The sequence below is a fragment of the Schistocerca nitens genome, chromosome 2 (assembly GCF_023898315.1).
Source record: "Schistocerca nitens isolate TAMUIC-IGC-003100 chromosome 2, iqSchNite1.1, whole genome shotgun sequence".
NCBI lineage: Eukaryota > Metazoa > Arthropoda > Insecta > Orthoptera > Acrididae > Schistocerca > Schistocerca nitens.
In genome coordinates this window covers 139857169-139872950 of record NC_064615.1, presented here as the reverse complement: position 1 = coordinate 139872950, position 15782 = coordinate 139857169, and the positions used below count along the sequence as shown (strand labels likewise).

At 41.2% G+C, this 15782-nt stretch overlaps 1 protein-coding gene across 7 annotated transcripts in view; it reads left to right on the top strand.

The window, feature by feature from the left end:
* Positions 1-756: 756 nt before the first annotated feature.
* Positions 757-15782, top strand: part of LOC126235838 (choline-phosphate cytidylyltransferase A-like) — a 116718-nt gene continuing 101692 nt past the window's right edge. Inside the window, exons 1-3 of one of the 7 annotated variants that reach the window (XM_049944701.1) lie at positions 758-1143; positions 1226-1341; positions 1815-1933. In XM_049944701.1, coding sequence (XP_049800658.1) covers positions 1862-1933 — 72 coding nt within the window. In that variant the 5' untranslated portion in view covers positions 758-1143; positions 1226-1341; positions 1815-1861. Of the gene's footprint in view, positions 1144-1225; positions 1375-1433; positions 1573-1814; positions 1934-15782 lie in introns of those variants that run through there. The other 6 variants (XM_049944695.1, XM_049944696.1, XM_049944698.1 and 3 more) reach the window with 6 other exon arrangements.

The window sequence follows — 15782 nt, the reverse complement described above, 5'->3', positions numbered from 1 at the left end:
ACAGAAAATATATTTTGCAACTGATACCAATCACCAAATGAGTTGTACTGTAATTTTTTTTAATTTGTAATACATAAAACTGCGCTGAAGCTTTCATACTTCTGTGGCAATATACATTTCTAAATACATCAGGTCAGCTCATACATAATCCTTTAAAATTTGCAGAGTACAAGATTTCTATTACAGGTTGAACTCCCTTCCTCATTTGCATTGTTAGTATCTTATTTTTAATATCAAACCATGAAGCGGGACTGACAAGAGACCTACACACATTCCCTAAAGTATGTATTTTTCCCCCATTCCCATTTCATGCCTGCAATTCCATGGCAGTGGCACTGCCGATTTTTATCAGATTTATCATCTGGTCTGGAGCGCTTCCACACCATACAGCCAGACAGTACAACAATTATACATTGCTCTAAATTTCTCTGGGGAAATCACCAATGTTTTTGATGAGAAGTCACTGTTTCTACTGCTTTCGTTTAAACACATTACTAAGTTTTTGCAACGAAATGACGTTGCGAGCCGAAGAATGAAAATGCACACTTCCTGAATTTTTGCGAGCTACTGCTATATTCATCTCACCACTTTAATTGGAAGTGGGTGATATAAAACATGTTATCTCCTCATAAGACACGAAAATGGAATTAGGGATTCTCTCTTCCTCAATTAAACACTCACTCCCATGGACCTGATACTTAATAGTCAAATGTCTCTGCTATAATTTATGTGAACTTGAAAGAGAGCCTATATAGGCTCTCTGTATGTGACCTGCGTTTTCATGGATACGTTGCAATACGTCAAACTCGATGATGTCTAATTGTTATCGTCAATTCAGCACTTAAACGGTTCCAATTTTCTCTACGCCGCACGCAGAACAGTGCCTCTAGGAGGGGAGCCGTTACGTAGACCCGCTAAACGCGAAACGTGTCGTGCCAGGTCATAGCTGCCCATCGATTAGGTTCACACGTATCATCGGTAGACACTGCAACAGAACTGTTAGATATGTTTTCTGTTACCATACATGCTTAAGTGTAAGAAGTGCTTATTTTCGAATCATTCGCTGCAAGAAATAGAAACGTTGGCAGTTAACCAATTTGCCGGAGTCTGTTGTGAACGTGACAATGTCATTGATTGGAAACAGTAAGTACAGAACAACAACCGACATATATAGCTTAACTCCTCGGTTACCATGTCTAATGTTTACGAAATAAAAATTTTCCAGTTATAATAATACTGTCGTAATTTCTCACATCCTGGCACGTCACAACATCATACGATAAGTGACGCAACTCATAGATTGAAATTACGGGAACACCAAGGATAACAATATTCAAACAAGTGAGTTGCGAAAATTATTATTAATGCCTCCAGGTATTGATATTATCTAAAACAGAAAATAAGAATTGGATGACTATTTTTGAAGTATTTCACTTGCGTGTAGGGGGAAAAAAGCTTTGATTATATCCGTGTAGGCTTCGTCAATAGTCGATTACTTGATACCTCCACTCGGCTGTTTGCACACAAATGGATGAGTTATTAAGTTTTAACAGCAAAAGGATAACGAAAATGGTGAAATTCCATTCCCCTTTATTATGAAAATTTAAAATGGCACGAATTTGAACGGCACATCGCGCACATGTTTACAGAGGCAGCTAAAATCTGCAGCACCGTAACCAGTACACTAAAGATCGTCTGCTGTGACGCTCAAAAGCTGTTATTGCATGCCGATTGTTGTGACTGCATGGACTTTTTAAAGACAGAAATAAGTGCCTAACAGAAAGGAAGAGTGTAAGTTACATATGATGTTGCAGGTAAAGCTGAGCCAAATTCTGGATGGAACCTCCAGTCTCCGTCAAGGATGTCAAGAAAGCGTCCACGGGAAGTAGAAGGTTCTAATTGCCTGCGAAACAGTAATCTACCCATACAAATGGTGAGTAACATTAAACTACTTCATAATGTGAAATGGAGAAATCATAAGGCAGATATGTGGAGAAATTGCACGGCGGAAAGTTTCACATGGTAGGCTAAAAGAGAAATTTGGTATGTAGAAATTATTGTTTATAAGTTTAAATAATTGTGTCACTAAGTGAATTGAAAGAAGGTTGTTTTGCACTGCTGTTCTACTGGAAACAAATTTGAATAAATTTTGTCTGTGCAGATATTAGGGCGTAACAGGCTGGTGTTACTCATTTTAGTATGGTGTAAGTGCCATATAATGAAGAAGCCCACGATGTTAGTGACTGTAACAAGGGATTCTTGTTGAGTGGATACATGGTGCCACTTTATAGTGTAATCCAAAATTGACTTAAGGCTCGCGTTTATGATTTTTATTGTTGTTCAAATGTTAAACTTGTAATATGGTTACATTTTACTTCTAAATTAAACAGTACTTTCATTCAGTAAGACCAGTTACAAAAGGGCCGCTGTAAAGACTTTACATTACAACTTTGTGTGTTACACACCCCTAACATAAAAATTAGATATATGTCAAATCAGTTTCAGTTGAAGACAAGTAATAAATGTATATTTAGTAAAAAAAAATACTTTAGAAGGTAAATGTCATTGCATTTTTTGCCGTAAAGTTACATTAGGAATTATAAAAACTGAAACAAAGAAAACATACGAAGATGACACTATTTTACAGTTAACTTCATGTGTACCATATTTGTGAAATGAAATGATGACTAAGTTTGTTATTGTAACATATAGCATGGAACAACTCAAGATGTTTCTTTTGTTGTGGTCTTCAGTCCAAAGACTAGTTTGATTCAGGTCTCCACACTGCCCTGCCTTTTCATCTCTACATCCATATATTTTTATTGATTTATCTAATAATAAATATTGTAAGGATGTTACCCAAATGTACACACAAATTTTATGTGAAGTCATTATGAGGAAATGTAATACACAAATACATACATAAAATAATACCAAATAATACATTGTAATACAAATTTGTATACATACATACTTTCCCATCATGAATCTTATAGAGGGAGACAAAGGGATTAATGTAGGTGGCTCAAGTGTGATATTGGATCACCACTGAAATCTTGGATGTGGTGACAGACTGATCTTTAGTGTAGCCCAAGATTCAGTTTAGGTTTTAAGGTGATAATTTGATTGTGAGTTGGTGAAGCCGACAAATATGAATGCAAATGAAGGTTGTTGTAATGTGTTGATCTGTACCATAGCCTCACGTTTGCATTTGAGCCATGATTAAACACAATTTGCCTTCTTTTTTTTTTTTTAAAAAAAAAACACACACACTGTTTGGCATAAAAACTAAAAGTGCAAGCAAAACTCAGCAAACGTATTAATCCTTTGTCTGAAGATGACAACAATAACAATTGACAGTAGGCTGTGAAAACCTTGCAATTCTGTTTCGTGAAATTTTACAAAAGGAGCAAAACCAGTTAAAAAAATGTAAGTTATACAGATAATGTTGTAACATGTGTAACTATATACAAGCAGCACAGTTATTGACAAAATTTGAGTAATTGATTCACTTTCATACCTCCCTTTGGTAACATGTTACTGGTTACTGGACTCGTGAGGTTTTCACAGACACTTGGAGTTTCAAGGGTTTCATTGCCTGCTGTGACAGTACTTCTGTTATTTTAGATGTCTGTTCTACACAGGCCTTCACTTTTGTCTTACCTAACCAATGGATCCTTTTACACACATTATTCTGATAAAAATAATCATTCAAATGATCTGTGGAACATGTAACTAACTAACAACAATGGTTCAGTAAAGGCTTTTCATCAGACAACAGCTGTCCATTAGATATATAAACATAATATAAATGTCAAGGGTAAGAAGACTGGTTTTCCAGTTTTGGCTTGATATAAGTATTATTAGAAAAATTTTTGTGGCCAGTATGGTCACTTACCAAGTAAAACATTGTACGATTAGAAATTTTTTAGGTGTTGTTTTAAATTTCTTTTCAACTAGGCTACCCACTTTCTGTAATAGTCTGGCAATCTGTTGTAAAATTTAATACCGATATGGTTCACATGCCAGTATGTGTTAGTTCTTTCTGTTCACTGTGTATGGAGGGCTGTGCTGGTTTGAGGGATTGTAGTTGAAATGTCAACCTTCTTCGATGTGGATGGTATTTTGGTATCTTAAGCTTTCTGAATACTGATTTGCAGTATATCTGTGAAGGACTAGGAATTATTATTTGGTCGGCCCTCTCCCATAAAAAAATTTTGGAACCCCAAAATATTATTCCGTGTATTGCAACCGACTAAAAAAATTGTACTATGTATTGCACTTTCTAAGGTACAAATGTTTGTGATAATAGTTGAAGCAAAATAAGCTGAATTGAGTTTCTGTGCAAGAATTATTACATGGTCATTAAAATTTTTAGTTTTCATCAAGATGAATTCCCAGAAATTTTGTCCGGCATGAGGGAATGCTCTGCAAGCTGTTCGGCCGTGGCATTGGAGGCTTTTCTGTCGTGCTGTTGGGGCAAGCTACCTGTGGTACCATACCTTTGTCATTAGAGTTGGAGAAACAACATCCGCCATCAGAAGAGTTCGCACAGGCATGCCACAGGGATCTTTGCTGGGCCCTGTACTATACGCTACGTACATGTCAGATGTGCCTCAGACTCCAAGAGTTAATAAAGCAGTGTATGCTGATGACACGGCACTCTGTATCAAAGTAGATGGCTGCAAGCTGTGCATTGGCAGCTACAGGAGACATGCATCACCATTAAAGATTGGGCAACTTGGTGGCAGATTGGTTTTAATGTGACCAAGAGCCAGAGGCTTCAGCTCACTAAATGCCTTTGGCCAGATCTGCAACCAATACAACTCTTTGGAGAACTGAATGACTGGACTACGACGTCAGAGTATCTTGGTGTTACCCTGGACAGCAAACTGACTTTAGTACACTACATCGTTAATGTGAGACAGAAAACATTGCAGTGCTTTTTGGTGTCCTCTAACACTGCTGAATGCAGATTCGCAGTTGCCCACTGAAAGTGGTTTCAGCCTATTCAGGGTCTTCGTCTGTGGTGTGATGGACTGTGATTCTGCAGTCTGGGGCAATGCAGCACAGACACATCTGCACAAACTCCAAACCACTTTGAATAAAGCCCTTCACTAATCATCCATCCCCATTCGATTTTCCAGCGGTCTAACTACATGAAGCTGCAGATGAGCTGGGGGTACTTAAGATTCAAGGATATCAAAAAACTGCACAAGAAGTCTAGAAGCTCGGGCAACCATCTCATATGTCAACTCGATAGCATGCATGATGACCAAGAGTGCTATAAGTGGCCCAGTGCTCTGCTATTCAGGTAGTAGGGCTATCTCAGGAGCACACTTTGAAAAAATAACTATGCACCATGCAGACACACTTAAAGCTGTGATGTCCGTTATCCTCACTCATAGGCAGTATCAGTCAGTGCCCCAGGGTAGTTCTTGGGGTGTTCCTCCAACATAAGAGAAGAAAGTGTGAGGTCCCCAGCAGTTTTGTAGATCAGATTGGAATCCATGTGACCCCTTTGTGTGCAATGATTGTTGAATATAGACAATGAAGGAAAGAACAGCAGTTGATTGCGAAATCTGTCAATTTATTACAGCAGATCTAGATTTCAACTGTTGCATAGTCATCTTTAGTGCATATAACAACAGGTGACATTACTCGAAAGTGTTGCGTAATGAACAATATTGGTTATTGTGGAGCATACAGGAATCTTAACTTAAGCCGTGACTATGTATTACAGATCTGCTGTAATAAAACTGCAGATTTCACAATTAATTGCTGTTCTTTTCTCCATAGTTAATTTTATAGATGCTACTTTGCCTATGAATTTGTCAACCTACACCAGATCTACATTTACATTTTGACTTTTTTTTCCAAACTGCATGCAGTCTGCTTTATTTACATTTAATGTCAACTCAGTCCTAAAATCTGTATTAGTGTCATAGGCATTTTTTCTTTTTTAAGCTAACCTAACCCCTCTAGTTTTTCTGAAAGGATGACAGTGTTAAATGCTTTGGAGATATCTAATTAACTCCTACTAGGCTGTTGTTTTTTTCCCCCACATTTCTGCTTATTTGTACAGTGCAGCAAGTTACTGCTGTTTCTTTGTTTTTACATGCCTGAAACCTATGCTGACTCCTTTTCAGGGGCTTATGATTATTTAGATATTTGTTAATTGTGCTCCATCCATTTTTTCAATATTTTGATGAGTGATGGAATGAGTGCTATTGTACAGTAGTTTCTTACCTTTTACTTGTCACCCTTTTTAAATAATGGCTTCACTTTTAATATTTTTAGCATTTCGGGAAACTCTGCTTCACTAAATGATAGGTTGGCAATGTACACAGGTTGGCAATGTACACCAAGTGTCTTGTGGTCTGTGGAGCAGTATTAACTATGGCAGATACCAGCACCTCATCTGCCCCTTCTTATGTTTTTAGGTTTCAAGCTTTTTGTCACTTTTGACACTTCATGTTCATTGGTTGGATCTATGTAAGTTCTCAAATCATACTGTAATCCTCAGTGGAGACTTAAATCATCCAGAAATTAATTGGGGAAAATTGCAGTTTTGTTAGTGTTGGGCATTATGAGACGTCCTATGAAACACAATTAAATGCTTTCTCTGAAAACTTCCTAGAACAGATAGTTAGGAATCCCAATCAAGATGGAAATGTATTGAATCTAATGGCAATAAATAGACGTGATCCCTTTGAGGATGTCCACATTGAAACTGGTATCAGTAACCATGGCACAGTGATGACAACAGTGATTACCAAGGATATAAAGGTAAAGAACAACTAAAACAAGCAAAAAGATATTATATAGGCCTATTCACTAACAATAATACAAGGAATAGGATAGATTGCTAATCTCCATAAAGATGATCTGATGACTTGGTAGAGTGCACATGAGGTGTGCTTACTTGTGTGAATGCGTATATGTTTTCTTTGCTGAGGAAGGCTTTGGCTGATAGCTGCATGTGTAGTAGTAACTTTGTTGTACCTGTCTGCAACTCAACGGATCATCTTTACTGTGAGTAGCAATCTATCGTATTCCTGATATTATTGTTATTTCAACCTGGAGTTTCCAATATGTTCAGTAAACTAGATAAAAAAAAATCAGTAGTGTCATGTCTCAGGGAGGAACTTAAAACTTTCAGCACAGGCCAGGAACATGTAGAGGAACTATGGCTCAAGTTTCAAAGAAAAGTTGACCATAACAGGATAGCTATGTATATGGTAGGGTAGGGTAGATATGGTATACAGTCACTGTAAAGAAACTTCTAAAGAAACAGAGACTACTGCATAATAGGTGTAAATCATAAGACTACAGGCAGAGAGAACCTGATTGAAATGCATTTGACTGTCAAGAGAGCAATTTGTGATGCCTTCAATGACTACTGTAGCAGAATATTGTCAAATGATATTTTGCACAACCCAAAGAAATTCTGGTAACATGTAAAGGCCGTTAGTGGCACCAAAGTTAGTATCCATTCCCTTGCGAATGAGATTGAAACTGAAATTAAGGGTAACAAAGCAAAAGCTGAAATGCTTAACTCTGTTTTCAAATGTTTCTTTACAGAGGAAAACCCAGGAAAATTGCTCCAATTTCATCCTTGTACCTCTGAAAAGATGAATGAAATAAATACTAGTGTCAGTGGTGTTGAGGAACAGGTGACATAATTAAAACTTAACAGAGCTCCAGGGCCTGACGGAATTCCTGTCAGATTAGATACTGAATTTGTGGCTGAGTTAGCCCCTCTTGTAACTCTTATCTGTCATAGATCACTCAAACAAAAAACAGTGCCCAGTTCTTGGAAAAAAGCACTGGCCACAACTGTCTACAGGAAGGGCACTAGAAGTGATCCGCAAAACACTGTTCAATAGCCTTGACATTGATTTCTTGTATAAACTTAGAACATACTTGGAGCTCAAAACTAATGAGGTGTGTTGAACAGAATGACCTCCTCCTCAATGCCTATCAGCATGGATTCTGAAAACATCGATCTTGTGCAACCCAACTCTCACTTTTCTCACATGACATACAGAAACCTTTGGAACAAGGCAGTCAGGCAGATGCAGTATTTCTTGATTTCCAAAAAGCATTTGCCTCTGTGCCACACCTATGCTTGTTGTCAAAAGTACGATCATAAGGGCATATCAAGTGAAATTTGTGACTTGAGTTGAGGACTTTTCGGCAGGGAGGACACAACATATTATCTGGGATGGGTAGTCATCGCCAGATGTAGAAATAACTTAAGGTGTGCCTTAGGAAAGTTTGTTGCGGTGCTTGCTATTCATATTGTATATTAATTATCTTACAGAAAATATTAAACACTCCAACTGCACACACCCCACACCATTACAGAGCCTCCACCAGCTTGATCAGTCCCATGCTGACACGCAGGGTCCATGGATTCATGAGGTTGTTTCCATACCCATACCCATACACATCCATACTCTCGATACAGTTTGAAATGAGACTTGTCTGACGAGGCAACATGTTTCCAGACATCGACAGCCCAATGTTGGTGTTGATGGGCGCAGGCGAGGCATAAAGCGTTGTGTCGTGCAGTCCTCAAGGGTTACATGAGTGGGCCTTATGTTTCGTTGAATATTTCGCACGCTGATACATGTAGGTGTCCCAGCATTGAGATCTGCAGCAATTTGCAGAAGGATTGCACTTCTGTCACTTTGAAAGATTCTCTTCTGTCGTCCTTGATCCCATTCTTGCAGGATCTTTTTCTGGCCGCAGCAATGTCGGAGATTTGATGTTTTACCAGACTTCTGATATTCATGGTACACTCATGAAATGGTCGTGCAGGAAAATCCCCACTTCATCGCCACCTTGGAGATGCTGTGTCCCATAATTCCTGCGTTGACTATAACATCACGTTCAAACTCACTTAAATCTTGGTAACATGCCATTGTAGCAGCAGTAACTGATCTAAGTGTGGTCAGTTTAGCTGTAGTGTATTCATCCATAGCTTTATTAATTTCTCTGTGCTTTCTTGATGCATAGAGCTTATGACTGGACTTCACTGACCACGGTTTCTTAAAAGTGCTAACACCTACCTCTGTAGTTGACTGATTCAGGATATTTAATTCTTCCTCCATTGATGCAAAATCTGCATCATCTGCACCATGGGAGGCTTCACCTTGTTCAGATACTATCATTGTTGTTATTCTGTCAAAACATTTAGAACGAAAAAAGTCGTCACTGGAAACATCTTCACTTTGAAACAGAGTCTTCAAATGAGAACACACATTTTTTTTTTTTTTTTTTTTTTTTTTTTTGTCTCTCTTAAAGATATGCAAATAGTCGGCACACTTCACTCTACAGTCAGAAGATATTTCAAACAGTCCCTTTCACTAAACACACTCCAACTGCGTCAATTGGCAAATTCCTCACGAAAACACAGAACTCACTGGATGGTCTCAGATTTTTTAGAAGCCTTGTCTGTAAACAAATTAGTACTGAACAATTACAATACAGAAACCTGCAATAAACAACCACGACAAAGAAACTGACAAGAAACAACAACAAAGTGTAAGAAATATTTGCAACAATGAAAGTGAAAAGAAATAACTGCAACAAGGAAAGTGATAAGAAATAACTGCAACAAAGACAATAGAAATAAACATTATAACAAAGAAATTAGTAAGAAACACTTTCAGTGAAGACATACATCCTTGAAAGTTAAAAAAATGATTTAAAAAAAAAAAAAACTGGCCAACTTAAAATTGGAAGCTCTCCTTTACACAGAATATAGTACTACATGGTATTAATCAACAGAAAAAATCTATCTTTAGTGGATTGGCGTTTTTGGAAAAAAATTTTTTTCTGTAAATTATTTAAAAAAGTTCAAAAGGCCACAGTAAAAGAACTTTGGCAGATATGTCCAAACGGAGGATACCATTGTAATCATAAAGCAATTAGCATTCAAATAAGAAAAAACCTGTAACAAAATATCTAGAACTGTAACAGAGATATAGCATTTTAAAATTTTTTCTGAAATTCGCAGCTTGAAAATGGTGTTTCCAGTGTCATCTTTGGAGGCCTGTATCTCGGGGCAGGAACTTTTATGAAGAAAACAAAAATATGTGTTTCTTACTTACTCCTGAATTTTAATATATGCTAAAATCAATAACATCTAAGACTAGAAGGTAATCCCCCTGCCTGAAGTGATACGGATTATGCCCATTATTAAACGTATTCCCTCATTACCTCCGTTGGATTTTTTTATCTGCAACCCTGTATTCATCTGACCAGAAGTCCTATTCCTCCCGCCACTGATCTTCACTAATACCCATTATATCTAACTTTAACCTATCTATTTCCCATTTTAAATTTTCTAATCTACCTGCCCAATTAAGGGATCTGATATTCCACACTCCGATCCGTAGAATGCCAGTTTTGTTTCTCCTGAAAACGACATCCTCCTGAGTAGTTCCCGCCCGGAGCTCTAAATGAGGAACTATTTTACCTCCCAAATATTTTAGCCAAGAGGACGCCATCATCATTACCCATACAGTGAAGCTGCATGCCCTTGGGAAAAATTATTTGGAAGAGCAGTTGAACGGAATGGACAGTGTCTTGAAAGGAGGATATAAGATGAACATCAACAAAAGCAAAACGAGGATAGTGGAATGTAGTCGTCTTAAGTCGGGTGATGCTGAGGGAATTAGATTAGGAAATGAGACACTTAAAGTAGTAAAGGAGTTCTGCTATTTGGGGAGAAAAATAACTGATGATGGTCGAAGTAGAGAGGATATAAAATGTAGACTGGCAATGGCAAGGAAAGCGTTCCTGAAGAAGAGAAATTTGTTAACATCGAGTATAGATTTAAGTGTCAGGAAGTCGTTTCTGAGAGTATTTGTATGGAGTGTAGCCATGTATGGAAGTGAAACATGGACGATAAATAGCTTGGACAAGAAGAGAATAGAAGCTTTCGAAATGTGGTGCTACAGAAGAATGCTGAAGATTAGATGGGTAGATCACATAACTAATGAGGAAGTATTGAATAGAATTGGGGAGAAGAGGAGTTTGTGGCACAACTTGACAAGAAGAAGGGACCAGTTGGTAGGACATGTTCTGAGGCATCAAGGGATCACAAAGTTAGCATTGGAGGGCAGCGTGGAGGGTAAAAATCGTAGAGGGAGACCAAGAGATGAATACACTAAGCAGATTCAGAAGGATGTAGGTTGCAGTAGATACTGGGAGATGAAGAAGCTTGCACAGGATAGGGTACCATGGAGAGCTGCTCAAACCAGTCTCAGGTCTGGAGACCACAACAATAACAACAACAGTTTTCCCTTGCTTTCAGCCGTTCGCTGTACCAGCACAGCGATGCTGTTTTGGTTGATATTACAAGGCCAGTTCAGTCAATCATCCAGACTGTTGCCCCTGCAACTACTGCAAAGGCTTCTGCCTCTGTTCAGTAAACACATTTGTCTGGCCTCAGAACAGATACCCCTCCATTGTGGTTGCACCTCCAGTTTGGCTATTTATATTGCTAAGGCATGCAAGCCTCCCTACTAATGGCAAGGTCCATGGTTCATGTTTAATACAAAATCGAAATCTTTGCACTTCAAACACTTGCTCAATACTTACAAGGCAGGTAATGAAATAGTCAGCTCACTTTATGCTACATAATATTAATGTTAGTCAGTCTAATTAGATGTAGTCAATAGTGATTTATGACTAGATCTCCCAGAAAATAATTTAAAAAATCAAATATAAATTTGTAAGGATTTATTTCACACTACTCTTACACAGTAACCAGTACTTATAATTTTTACACATTTATGTATACATTACAGATAACTGTGACTAATAAATTATTGTGCACTGAGACAGTTACATCAAGGAAGTTCGTCTACCTAATCATTTTTCATTTTATTTCCAGCACATGACCGAAAGAAATCTTCATTTTGCTGCAGTTATGTATGCCATAAGAGACAGTAGATCATCAGTTTTTTCCCCCCTTTGTTGGTAGGAAGTGGCTTTTTATACTTCATTGGCAGCTAATGTGGGTCTGGTTCAGCAAGCCCTCTTTTCCTCTTGATATGAGTATCTATGCACATGAAAGTTTCTGTGTCTGACTAACAGTGCTTTTCACTTAACTTGAAGGGATCCCCAGATTGAGATCATTGTCTTCAGGATTTCCAAACTTCTGAAGTCTTCTCTTTCTATTTTAGCCACAATGAAATTTTTTGGATGTGCAGATTTTATCACTTCTGTCCATTCATCTGATATGTACACTATTGGACGTCTGTTTCATGCATACACTTCAGTGTTAACCAAAATCATGATCGCTAGGGATTCTGCTAGGCCCTACTTGCACAGGTACTCAGTCGGTGGCAGCAGGTGACACAGCAGCGTAATCTGCCTCCTCGGTCCCTTCATGCCTTTCTCGGCCATGGACAATGTCATCCTACAGTGGAACTGCAGCAGTTTTTTTCCACCATCTTGCTGAGCTCAGACAACTTCTCAGCCTTCACCTTTTCCTCAGCATTGCTCTTCAGGAAACTTGGTTTCCGGTGATGCGAACTCCCGCCCTCCGTGGCTATCGGGGATATTATAAGAACCGGGCAGGTTATAAGCGTGTATCTGGTGGTGTCTGCCTCTATGTCCTTCACTCCCTTTACAGCGAGTCTGTCCCTCTACAAACACCTTTAGAGGCTGTCGCTGTTTGGGTGTGGACACCTCAGGCTGTTACTGTCTGCAGCCTCTATCTTCCACCAGATGGTAATGTCCCGCAGTATGTCCTGGCTGGCTGATAGCCCAATTGCCGCCACCTTTTCTGTTACCAGGTGACTTCAACGCCCATAACCCTCTGCAGGGTGGATCAGTGGCCACAGGCCGAGGCAACATCACTGAGCAAGTATTTGCACAGCTCGACCTTTCTCTTTTAAATAATGGTGCCTTCACACATTTCAATGTGGCACATAGCACGTACTCAGCCATCGACCTTTCGATCTGCAGCCCTAGCCTAGTTCCATCTGTCCAGTGGAGTGTGCATGACGTCTTGTGCAGTAGTGACCACTTTCCGATGTTTCTGTCACTGCCACAGCGTCAATCTTCTGGGCGCCCCTGCGGATGGGCTATGAATAAGGCTGACTGGGACTTGTTCACCTCCATTGCCACTATTGAGCCTCTTTCCAATGACGCCGTTGATGCGGTGGTTCACTCGGTGTCCACTGGCATCGTTACTGCCGCAGAGTCTGCCATTTCCTGTTCTGGGTCCCCTCGGTGGAGGAATGTGCCTTGGTGATCGTCCGAGATTGCTGAGGTGATTAAAGATCGCAGGCGGGCACTCCAGCATCACAAGCGGCATCCCTCATTGGAACACCTCATCGCCTTTAAATGGCTCCGTGCGCGAGCCCGCTGCCTCATTCGCCAACGCAAGCAGGACTGCTGGGAAAGGTATGTCTCCACCATTGGCCTTTGTCCCTCTCCATCGCAGATTTGGGCCAAGATTAGGTGACTCTATGGCTATCGGACCCTCTGTCAGTGTACCTGTGCTTTCACTGAATGGAGCAGTCTGTACTAACTCCGAAACAATTGCAAACCGCTTAGCAGAGCATTTTGCTCAGAGTTCCACTTCTGCGAATTACCCACTGGCATTCCGCTCCCTGAAAGAGGGGTTGGAACGTCGGAGCCTTTCATTTCACACGCGCCACCCTGAATCGTACAATGCTCCGTTCAGTGAGTGGGAATTCCAAAGTGCCCTAGCCACTTGCCCTGATACGGCTCCCGGGCCAGATCGCATCCCCTGTCAGATGCTCAAACACCTCTCGGTGGACTGCCAGCGACGCCTCCTAGACCTTTTCAACCGTATCTGGGTTGAGGGTGAGTTCCCGTCGCAATGATGGGAAAGCATCGTAATCCCCATGTTGAAACCTAGCAAGAACCCACTGGAGGTGGACAGCTACCGCCCCATTAGCCTCACCAACATTCTTTGCAAGTTGCTTGAACGCATGGTGAGCCGGAGGTTGAGTTGGCTACTTGAGTCTCGGGGCCATCTGGCTCCGTCTCTGGGTGGGTTCCGTAAGGGCCGCTCTGCCGCCGATAATCTGGTGTGCCTGGAGTCTGCCATACATACGGCCTTTGCCCGCCATCAGCATCTTGTCGCTGTCTTTTTTGACATGCGGAAGGCATACGATATGACATGGCGACATCACACCCTCTCTACACTTCATGGTTGGAGTCTTCGGGCTCTGCTCCCAATTTTCATACAAAGTTTTCTGTCGCTTCATTCCTTCTGTGTGCAAGTTGCGGCCTCCCATAGTTCCTCCTGAGTTCAGGAGAATGGGGTACCGCAAGGATCTGTCTTAAGTGTCTGCCCCTTTGATTGCAATTAATGGGCTCACTGAAGCAGTGAGAACATATGTCTCATCTTCCTTGTATGCTGACAACTTCTGCCTATACTATAGCTTCACTGGCATTGCAGCTGCTGAACAGCAGTAGGAAAGGAGCAGTCTTGGGCTGTAACGCATGGCTTCCAGTTTTCTGCTGCCAGGACCTGCGTTAAGCATTTCTGCCGGCAATGCACTGTTCACCCTGAGCCACAGCTTTATCTTGACGGTGAACCTCTTGCTGTGGTAGAGACACATCGGTTTTTGGGGTTGGTTTTCGATACCTGATTGACTTGGCTGCCTCATATTCGGCAGCTTAAACAAACGTGCTGGCGGCATCTTAATGCTCTTCATTGCTTGAGTCACACCAGCTGGGGTGCCAATCGGTCTACCCTTCTACGGCTGTACCAGGCGTTAATTCAGTCTCATCTAGATTATGGGAGCCTGGCTTACGGTTCAGCGTCTACTTCCGCATTGCGGTTGCTGGACCCAATCCTTCACAGTGGGATCCGACTCGCCACTGGAGCTTTCTGGACAAGCCCTGTCAACAACGTACTTGTGGAGGCAGAAGTCCCTCCATTGCAGTTGCGGCGGCAACTATTACTGGCCGCTTATGCTACACACGTTTGTAGCTTGCCCGGGCATCCCAATTATCGTCTCCTGTTCCCTCAGTCGGTCATCCATCTTCCGGAACGGCAGCCCCGGTCAGGGTGTATGATCACAGTTTGCGACAGAGCTCTTCTCTCTGGGATTGAGGTTTTCCCTCTTCCACCTCTTTTCTGGGCCCCTCTGCGTATACGCCCATGGTGTGTGCCCTGCCCATGCCTTCAGCTCGATTTGGCACAGGGCCCGAAGGACTCAGTCCCTCCTGAGGTCCTCCGCCACCGCTTTCTTTCAATCCTTGCCACGTTTCAAGGCTCTGACGTTGTCTATAGTTCGATGGTTGCTGGTCGTGTCGGTTATGCTCTTACTCTAGGGCATCATTATGAGCACCACTCATTGCCAACTGGCTGCAGTGTTTTCACTGCCAAGCTGGTCGCCATCTCTCGTGCCCTAGAGTATATATGCTCCCGCTCAGGTGAGCCCTTCATTATTTGTAGTGATTCCCTGAGCAGTTTACGGCTATCGACCAGTGTTTCCCTCGTTCTCATCTGGTGATGGCTATCCAGGAATCCCTCAACACTCTTGCCCGTTGCAGCCGCTCTGTGGTCCTTGTGTGGACCCCGTGTCATGTAGGCATCCTGGGAAATGAACGCTGGCCAATCAGGCTGTTGGTGCACCAGCCTCGGAGATTGGCCTTTTGGAGAGTGACCTCAGGTCAGTTTTGCGGCAGAAGGTACTTCGCACCTCGTGTGAGGAATGGCGCACCCTTCCTTCACCCAACAAACTTCGGGCCATCAAGGAGGCTACCGGTGCGTG